The sequence below is a fragment of the Euprymna scolopes genome, chromosome 13 (assembly GCF_053919585.1).
Source record: "Euprymna scolopes isolate OS-2025 chromosome 13, ASM5391958v1, whole genome shotgun sequence".
Classification (NCBI taxonomy): domain Eukaryota; kingdom Metazoa; phylum Mollusca; class Cephalopoda; order Sepiida; family Sepiolidae; genus Euprymna; species Euprymna scolopes.
The window spans coordinates 54,281,126-54,291,088 of NC_136494.1; the positions used below are offsets into that span (position 1 = coordinate 54,281,126).

The 9,963-nt window shown below is 29.7% G+C and overlaps 1 protein-coding gene across 1 annotated transcript in view; it reads right to left on the minus strand.

Moving 5' to 3' along the window:
- Positions 1 to 2,439: 2,439 nt before the first annotated feature.
- Positions 2,440 to 9,963, minus strand: part of LOC145292032 (dickkopf-related protein 3-like) — a 9,300-nt gene continuing 1,776 nt past the window's right edge. The window contains exons 2-4 of the mRNA XM_080138056.1: positions 8,121 to 8,292; positions 4,384 to 4,585; positions 2,440 to 2,632 (exon numbers count right to left, since the gene is read on the minus strand). Coding sequence (XP_079994182.1) covers positions 2,575 to 2,632; positions 4,384 to 4,585; positions 8,121 to 8,292 — 432 coding nt within the window. The 3' untranslated portion in view covers positions 2,440 to 2,574. The remainder of the gene's footprint in view (positions 2,633 to 4,383; positions 4,586 to 8,120; positions 8,293 to 9,963) is intronic.

Here is a 9,963-nt window from a genome sequence, read left to right on the forward strand (position 1 = left end):
ATATGATTAGTTATCATAATAATAAAGTTACATTGAATTATAATTAATTGTCATAATAATAAAGTAACATTGAAATAATATTTATTATTATGAAAATTAATCATATTATTTCGATGTAACTTTATTATTATGACAATTAATTTTTCATAATAATTTAAAGTTAAATCGAAATAATATGATTAATTTTCATAATAATAAAGTTACAGCGAAATAATATGACTAATTGTCATAGGAATAAAGTTAAAATGAAATAATATGATTAATTGTCATAATAATAAAGTTACATAGAAACGATTATTTTATATTAAAATCTCGTATTTACAAAGATTCAGAATTAATTTCATTATTCTTTGTTTCTGATTTTCTTTTATTTCGTGTGCCGATTTCTTTAAACATTATAAATACCCCTTTTAAGAACGAACGACGAAACTAGTTATTAGATTCATTGTTCATAATTGGAAAAAGAAAATGGAAAATTGATTTAAAATATACTTTAAGCCGCCAACTCATTACCAAGTAGAAAGTTTGTAAATTCGTGCAAATTCTACCAAATTCATCCAGAATGTAAAGTTTTAATTATTGCAATTATCAGATCACGATTAGTAGTAAATGATATTCAAAGTGGATGAAGCTAGAAATCTCAGAATTATGTTTCATACGAATAAACACGGACTCGACATGTAAACTTTGATTTATGATTTTCTGAAATTCATCAACATCTATTATTATACTAAAGCTGAGATAACATATAAAGTTTTCGTGTCCAAATAGTTTAATAACACAAAATTCACGACGAAGTTCCTGAGATTGAGTTATGTTTAACAAACACTTCCATTGTAATAGTTTTAATTAGTCACAAGTCGCAATTAACTCACTAACTCTCCCCTTACTTAGTTTGTGTCTATCACTCTCACAATCTATCGCTGTATATTGTTTTAAGCTTTTCGCTCTCATCATATATATCACTATAGACTGTGCCCTCTCCCCCTCTCTGTTTCTGCTTATTAACCGTCAAAATCAGAACGTAAGCCAAGAATAAAAGATTAGAACAATCCACTAAACTGCACGGAAATATAACCACAAAGAGTAATATTGCGTAACCTCTAGCTTTAGAAAGATAGCAAGCAGAAAAGGACTATTCTTTTGATTAAAAATATATTTAATTGGCTTTGCAAACTCACTTTTCAGATTTAAACAATCTAAGCTGAGCACAATGAGTAACTTCACGGGTTTGATACGACTATAAAATAATAAAATGAAAAGTATAAAATTATATACTCCTTACATATAATCTATGCAAATATGTATATGTGTCATTTAAAATATGCATATATATATATATATATATATATATATATATATATATATATATATATATATATATATGTGTGTGTGTGTGTGTGTGTGTGTGTGTGTGCGTGTGCGTGTGTGTGTGTGTCATTTAAAATATAAATTATTATTGATTGCTTCAAAGTAAAAAAAATGAATATTTTATATAAAAATATTTTAAAACAAAATTATTTTTTAATCGCATCAAAACTCACAAAGGAAGTCATTTTCATCACTGGATATCACATGATATTGTAGAATTCTTTACAACAGCAATCAGAAATATGGCTTGCTTTATTTTTATAAGTAAAATGTTCAACAGACTTTCTAAAACAAGTTTACATAGACAATAATTCATACGTTGTATGATAATATATTGGTACACAAATTCGATACATCAAACGATTGAGTTTGTACAATATTGTTTAGTTTTAGTTTTCTTCATGTTGAGTTGTAGAGTTTAACTTTCATCTTCTGGTCGTATTGGTGGCGTTGTCGCTGTGCTGTACATAATGGAGCTCTTACGAAGTGATGTTGCGATATATACACAAGTTAATTATTGTCATTTCGAAAATGATTCTATTTTCGTTTTATTGTTGGTTTTCTTTTTACGCAACATAGTGTTAGTGAGTTCTGGCATAAGATTTTGCCCCGTTTATTTTGTAATTTGTGTCGTTTCGTCTTCTTCTTTAATGAAGGTGTTACTGTCCTTTCATTCAAATGCTTGAAGATGAATAGTTTTTTGCAAGAAAAAATATCACGTAACAAATTATAGTGTAAATAAATGTGAAAATAGACAATCTGTCATCGTGAAACATTTTAAACCTGTATTATATAATTGTTATATTAAATATACACATATATGTGGAATAGTATTTTTAGTATTTACATGCAAAGTATTTAAATATGATTTGTTAAAGATTTTGTGCACACACACACATACACACACGCACGCACACACACACACACACACACATATATATATATATATATATATATATATATATATATATATATATATATATATATATATATATATATATAACATATCTTAATGAGTAATAAGTTATTCCAATGTTAGACTGCAGCGTCCAAAGTTCAAAAAATTGATTTTTTTTTCATATCTGAGAATACTTCATCGAATTCTATTAAGTTTGAGGATAAAATATAGCCATTGTCAATTCAGTGTCTGACTTTTCGAATCGTCAATTTTAGGAGTCGCATTCTGCTCTGTTTTCAATGAGATTACGTCGTGCATCGTAAATGTTCAAGGAAGTTGTTGTAGCGCCAACCAGATTTACGACTGAAAAACATAAAAAAAAACGAATCATGAATGCAAAGTGATAACAAAAAAATGCATAAAACAGTATTGGCCCTATGAAGATTTCACGGTTTGTACAATGAAATGTCTTTGTAATTTTCTAAAGAAAAATGACTGAATTCCTCTACATCAACTCTGCAATTCATACTATCTCCTCTTAGCTAAATTTACATCACTAACTATCAATTTTTTCATTCGACTCACTGTCCTCTCCAATTCAGTCTTTTTTTTATAACCTATTTTCTCCCACATATAACAAATCAACAAACGTTGCTTTTTTATTCTCCTTTTCCTGACGGTTGGAACAGACGTAATGCTGCTTGTGGGTAATTCATTCTATTTGCTTTTTAAGCTACGAAGGTTTATATATTAAACACTTTCCGCTACATTACGGTTAAAGGCCGGTTCTCATTGGATAAGGTTGAAATTTCCCTCACTCTCTATGACCAAATCTTTATTCCTAAAATTGTCTGCCTGCGGAACTCTGTTTCACTGGTATGCTTTCCGGGTACTTACAACATAGTCGTAGTTAAATCTAATGTAGATAAGTTCTTGTTGAGCCGCTCCCATCAAATTCCACCACTAACGATCACTATGCTGTTGTCTCAGTAACGAGTTTACACTTATTAACTCTTATCCTTGAGTGGTCTTTAGGCCTTGATAAGTAGTAACTCCCTTGTAAAATATATCAAGCTCCATCCACCAACGCTACGGATTAAGCGATTAAATACAGTCATTTGTATTGCAATGAAATTTTTGAACTTAATGTTTCTAACCAATATTCTTGATATCATTAATATTAAAAAAAATAAAAATAAAAATCGATTATATGAGGCAATTATGAATTTAAAAATTTTATGAGAATCAATGCGCAAATTAATGCTCCATATAAGTCTGTGAACTACCGTTTTGTTGCATATATATATATATATATATATATATATATATATATATATATATATATATATATATATATATAAGGAAACAACAAAATTATTTATATAAGAGTAAACAGTTTGTTTTTATTTAAAGACTTGTGCAATATGATGTATTTGAAAAAAAAATAGCATAATGCACTACCCAAGCTAGATTAGCAATTCACACGAATTCATCATTGTAATACAATTATATATAATGAATAAAAATTGAAAATTTAAATGTATATTCTAAGAAAGAATTATTATTAAAATGGATGATTTAAAAATAGAATAAAATCTTGTCTGCTCATATATTAACAACACGATCTTTTGAAACAATATTCGAAGTGTATTCATTTTTTTGTTGTTTCTTTTTCAAAAACATGGGGAGACAACAACAACTATGGAAGGCAGTTAGTGTTGGGTATACAGTTACAATACTCAGTATTTCTATCCCGTCGCAGGTAAACACCTAAAGACGGCCAGAGAATAAGTTGGCCGAAACGTGGTAACAACAACAACAACAACAACAACAACAACAACAACAACAACAACAACAACAACAACTATTTATGAAGATGAGGATAATATCCCGCAAAAGAATGAATACAAAAATTATAAAGCTTCATCTCAATGAATTCCTCTCCAAAATAAAATTAAAATAATATATAATATTCAGAGTGTTGATAACGCACATATACAAACACGAACTCTTTTTATAATAAAAATGTCGAGTGTTTTTGAAAACTTAGTATAGTAATTTAATTAATCAAATAAAATAAAAAAAAATAAACGTGCGAGAAAATGTCAACTCACATTTGTGGTTTGTTTCTGCTTGAATGTCTGCAGACGAGACCGTCTGCACAGGGACATTGTTGGTTCAGACTGTAGTCGAGACCACCCTTTGGAACATAACACTTTTGGCCAACTTTCAGTTTTGGTTGGCAAATCTTTTCACCATGTCGTCTGGCACAGCACATGTTATTTTCACAATCCGAGTCATTGTGACAACGCGCACCTGTAGATTAAAGAAGAGTTTAAGTATTTACCGCTTCGATTTCGAGAACCGAAAACGTATAAAATGAATTGTTTTACTTTATACGTTTTATCAATTTCAATTCGTTAAACACACCATAATTTATGGGCATCAACGTTTGAGCAATATCGCATTCCTAATATCTGTGACATTAATTTTTAAAAAATGTAAAGCATTTATTTTAATTTTAAAAATTAAAAAAATTAATTTTCATAAATATAATTATCTAATTTAAATATTTCAATAAAAACGTTAGCTTAAAAATGTAACCATATAATTTACATATTTTAATTAAAATTATTGGTTCAAATATGATTTCATTTGAATATTTCAATTACTTCTTAGTTTAAAAATATAATTATATAATTTTAATATAAATCTATGTATATAAATTCGTATTCTTGTCTGTTGTTTTATTCATAATTTGATTAATATATACAAAAGATCCATTGCTCTCCTAATTAATGTTCATACTGAAAACTTAATTGCACAAACTTTATTTCATTTATTTCTGTACATAGTACGATTCTTGCAAAATATACGAATATAAGAAGTAACCTCATTTTCATATTACATTACGGAAACTCAATTTTACTAAATAGTTGTATATTAGTTACCATTTATATCGAGAGACTTATTTTTAAGCGTTTTATTTAAGATTGTTATTTAAAATTGATTCATATTTATAATATGTTTAGTTTAATTTATGTTGAATTATTATTACCGGCATCGATTTTTTTAGAAACCGGTTTCGAGTTATTTTCCCTGGGCACCACCTGTTGAATCAAATATAATATTTCTCTTCGAAAACTCTTTAAACTGCGGCAAATTACGTTTAATACATATTAGAAAGAGCCTTTACGAAAAAAAAAAGTGAAAAGTAAAATAATTCTATTTTTCTTACACCATACCCCTACCTTGGTCCTGGATATGACCTTAAACTATATCCAGTGGTGAGGCCCCAGCTTGCGGGCTTTGGAGGGTGTGGATCCACCCTTTAATTGTCATTGCTCCCAGGTCCACTCTGACTCGGAGTGGTAGTACCTGTTAGGGTCCCAACTATGGGTTAAATAGAAACTGACTTGAAAACAACAAATATATTCTATTAAAAAAATGTCCTTCAAAATCTTTGGATTCGGCATTAAATAACCTGAAAAGGGTTGATATGCCGTACAACAAAAAACAGCCAATCAACCATACCTCTACTTATAAATACTATTTCTCCAGCTACGATGAACCATAAACGGCGTCACCTGTGGATCAAATACAATATTTCCCTTCAAAAGCTGTTTAAACTGCGGCAAATTACGTTTTATACATATTAGAAAGTGTCTTTAGGGGAAAAAAGGCCAGGTGCCTTTACAAAAGAAAAAGCCAGTGAAAAAAACCAAAAAAAAAAAACCAACAACAACAAAAAAAAACAGGCCAGTGAAAGGAATTTCATTTTTTTGTTAAACTTTTCGCAAGTCAGGCACGCGTTTAAAAATCTTATTTCGCAGTAACATGAAGTCATAAGCACTTGTGGTCTGTAGTTCGAACATCGCGACTCATGTTTTTTTTCTTTTTTTTGGTCACACGGGCACTTCTTAATATTTTGATTGAAAGAAAGTTGTTTTGATTCATTTATTTTTCATTTGATTTTTTGAGGAGGAGGGGAGTTTTTTTTTCTAGCGCGCAGGAAACAAAAAGTGCTCAATATCCAGAGAATAGTTTTTTCTCTTTGTATCCCCTCTGCCGAAATATCTGACAGGATATCACGTACTTGTTCTTTTTTTCCATGTTTTTATCCGTTCTTTTATTTTTGAAATTGTTGTGGGGGTTTCGACGTTGCCCGCGATGAAAGTGATCAATATCTTTAATATAGCAGGTGTTTTCCAAGCGGAACTTCACGTCGACCCAGGCAACGCCAGGTATCCATCCTATCTAATTATATTATTTGAATATTCCAATTAAATCCATTGTTTAAAATATAAATATATGAATATAAATAAAATATTTAAAATAAATAAAATTAATATGACTTAAATAAAATTAATATAACTTAAATAAAATTAATATAACTTAAATAAAATTAATATAACTTAAATTTAAAAAAATGTAGAAATATCATAAAAAGTCAGTTTTAAACACTATTTTATTTGGTTTTGATACGTTCAATGCACTTTCCAGTTGTCGGTCACGGATTTAATAGAAAAAAAATTAGACTTTCTACCTATGACTCGCTCTTGTACTCTCTCTCTCTTTCTTTCTCTCTCTTTCTCTCTCTTTCTCTATCTATCTATCTATCTTCATCTATATATATATATATATATATATATATATATATATATATATATATATATATATATATCGGTGCAGAAAAAAAGTTCAAGGTGATGTTCTGACTTGTGACGGGCCATGAGCATAGCCAATGGAGCTTGTCTTATTTTTATCCCAAAGACACACAATTTGATTTGTGTGATTAAAGCAAACTTTGGAAGATAGTACGTGTTTTGAAAAAAAAATAGTCTCGTTATTTTGTCAGAAATATTGAATAAAACTCAGTATCATTTCCTCTTTTCTGAAGAAGGAGTTATTTACCTGTCACATGTGACTCCATACTGTTTGAGGGAATGTCGACGATATGTAGTTTTGTTCCCTTTTTGAAAAGCACGGTTTCCTTAGCATTAAAATTGCTTGTGTGTCTTACTGTGTCCTCATGAGACTGCTAATAAATGACGGTTATATCCACCACAATTATCTTTTTTTATTTATATTCGTTCTCAACACGCCATCTATTTCGTTACCTATTGCTGTCATTCATTCATAAACACAATAGCAACTGATTCAATACAATAGAAAGGAAAATAAAATAGTAATTATAAGCGAAGATTGGCTAAAATGCAATATACTTTTTGATCTTAGACAAATAAATATTTGATTAAAAACGTGTTATATAGTAATTCCATGAAAATTTGAAATATTTGAAGCTTAAGCTGTCCATCGTCTAAAATTGGTAAATGGAAACTATACGCACCTTTAAAATACTCTAATGGACTAGAAATTAAAAAAATATATTTCTGAATTAACCTCTAATCGATATCGTTCAATTTTTTGTAAATCGGAAATATTTGAATTTTCAAACATATATGCGTTATACATTTCTTCTTAAACAATCACATGGTTGGTAAAGTGCTGATTAAAATAGATTTACAAGAAAATTAGCCACTGCTTTATCCCTCCCTTTATACACGTACCTTTGCTTTATATAGAATTCGATTTTTTTAAACTACACTAATTGTTGTGGAAGTACAAATGTAAAACCACTACATAATGTAATTGTTTTTAAATGCATCTACGGGGGGACGCGTGTAAGCAATAAATAAGTTCGAATTCATGACATGCAGAACCTCGTTTCTAAGAAAGAAAAAATAACTATTCTCTCTTACATAATGTAGTCGATTATTATTATCAAATTTCAAGATTCGATGTCTTGCAGGAAGACCCAATTCATGAATAATCCTAATTGTGAGCTCACCTTGACTGGCCTCTTTCTGTGGTTGCTCACATTGTCCATACATGCAAATGGTGTCATCCTTGCAATGGCTGTCTTCTCGGCATGCTTCTCCAATAGAACGGTATATGTCACAAAGGCTGTAGTGTTCGTCACAGAATTTTCCAGATGGACAATCTTTGTTCGACTTGCACACCTGAAAAAAAGATAATATCGCATTACACTAACAAACAAGTAATAAAAATGGGTGCTAAAATGAATTCCCCGGTAACGCATATCTCCGTCACGACCTAACAGTATCCCCCCATCCTCCCGTGTATTGTCATTGTATAAGATGTAACGACGTATGGCAGTGAGTATGGCAATTGGAATAAACTATGATTACAAGGTGATGACAACTAAAATAAGATTAAAACAATCAGGAAAAATGACCAAACTTATAGAAGAGTTTGGAAAGATAACAAAGGCTTTTAACTTTTTTGTTCTATTTCCTGACTCGTATATTTTCTTTAAAATACATTCACATAACTTTCGGGAAACATGAAATCATTGAAAAAAATGACGTGTATTTTTTTTAAATATTCAGAAAGCAGATAAAAGTGTATTGCTTTAAAGGAGTCGTGAATAATACAGACAAAAATTCCAAAGCCATTAAACTGACGAAACGTAAATAATCTATAGTTTTGATTAAAGTTCGGTGGTAAATGTAAAATAATTTGGTTAATTTGTGTTCTTAATCCAAAGTTAAACAGTAATGTAATGTGGTGTCCTTTATCTTATCAAAGAGCCCGAAAATCGTTTGTTAAGTCGATCAGTTTGTTTGATTTGTTTTTGTTTGTTTTTGTTTTTTTTGTTTTTTGTTGGGAAATGATATAATTAACAACTGTAATGAAATAGAAAATAACATGTTGACCATGAAATTGCTAACAGATAACACAAACACATTTGGGGAAATGTATGATCGATTGAAAAAGTGTAACGTCATAGAATTCAATCTCAAATCTGATCGATTTTTGTGATCATCTAGGCACTACTTCTGTTGAGAAAATAGGTTTATGTATATTTCCCGCTAACTATATGTAAAGTAGAAATTTGTGTTTAATGAACCGTTTACAATAAGTGTGATATTTGGTCATCAAATAATATAAAAATTGTTCAGCTGTAAAACAAAACAACAAAAATATATACATACTCGTTTTGGTTGAGGAAATTACATATTTACGCAACAGAGGTTGTTCTTATCATAATTAAACAAGGGAAATAATTTTTAACTGATAATTTAAACACTATTATTCGTCAATTGTGTAGTCAATAATATATTTTTATTTAATGGGGCCACTCTTATTTCGGTATTTCTTGTCGAGTTGCTGAAAGATAAGTAGAATTTGCGGAAAAAATCCGGCTCGGTCAGTTTTCTGCGCTCCTTATTAAGTCCATACTAAAATCGTGATAAAATAGCATACTAGCTTTAAGAATATCGGGCGAGACTTCTAAAACAAATGGCCAAATGGAGGAAGGCACAGTAACACAGACCGAATGTCCGAGTCAATCGGAGATCATAAAAGACAATAAAAATAGAATGAATAAATCGGTAAAATGATTTTAGAAATAAATGTTATATAAAGTTGTCTGCATATTGTTGAAAATAAACAATTCCATGATGCATGCCAGCGCAATGAAAAGTTATGAAGTAGTTTGACCGTTTACCAACCGTACACGACACCCTTTCACCTTCCATCTAAAATATGTGCGTTTTAATTTTTTTTTAAATTCTCCTAGATATTATTGCACACCACTTTTTAGATTATAAAAGAATGCTCTCAAATAAATACTCGTTCAATTCGTTCATGGTAGAATCTGATTTCTA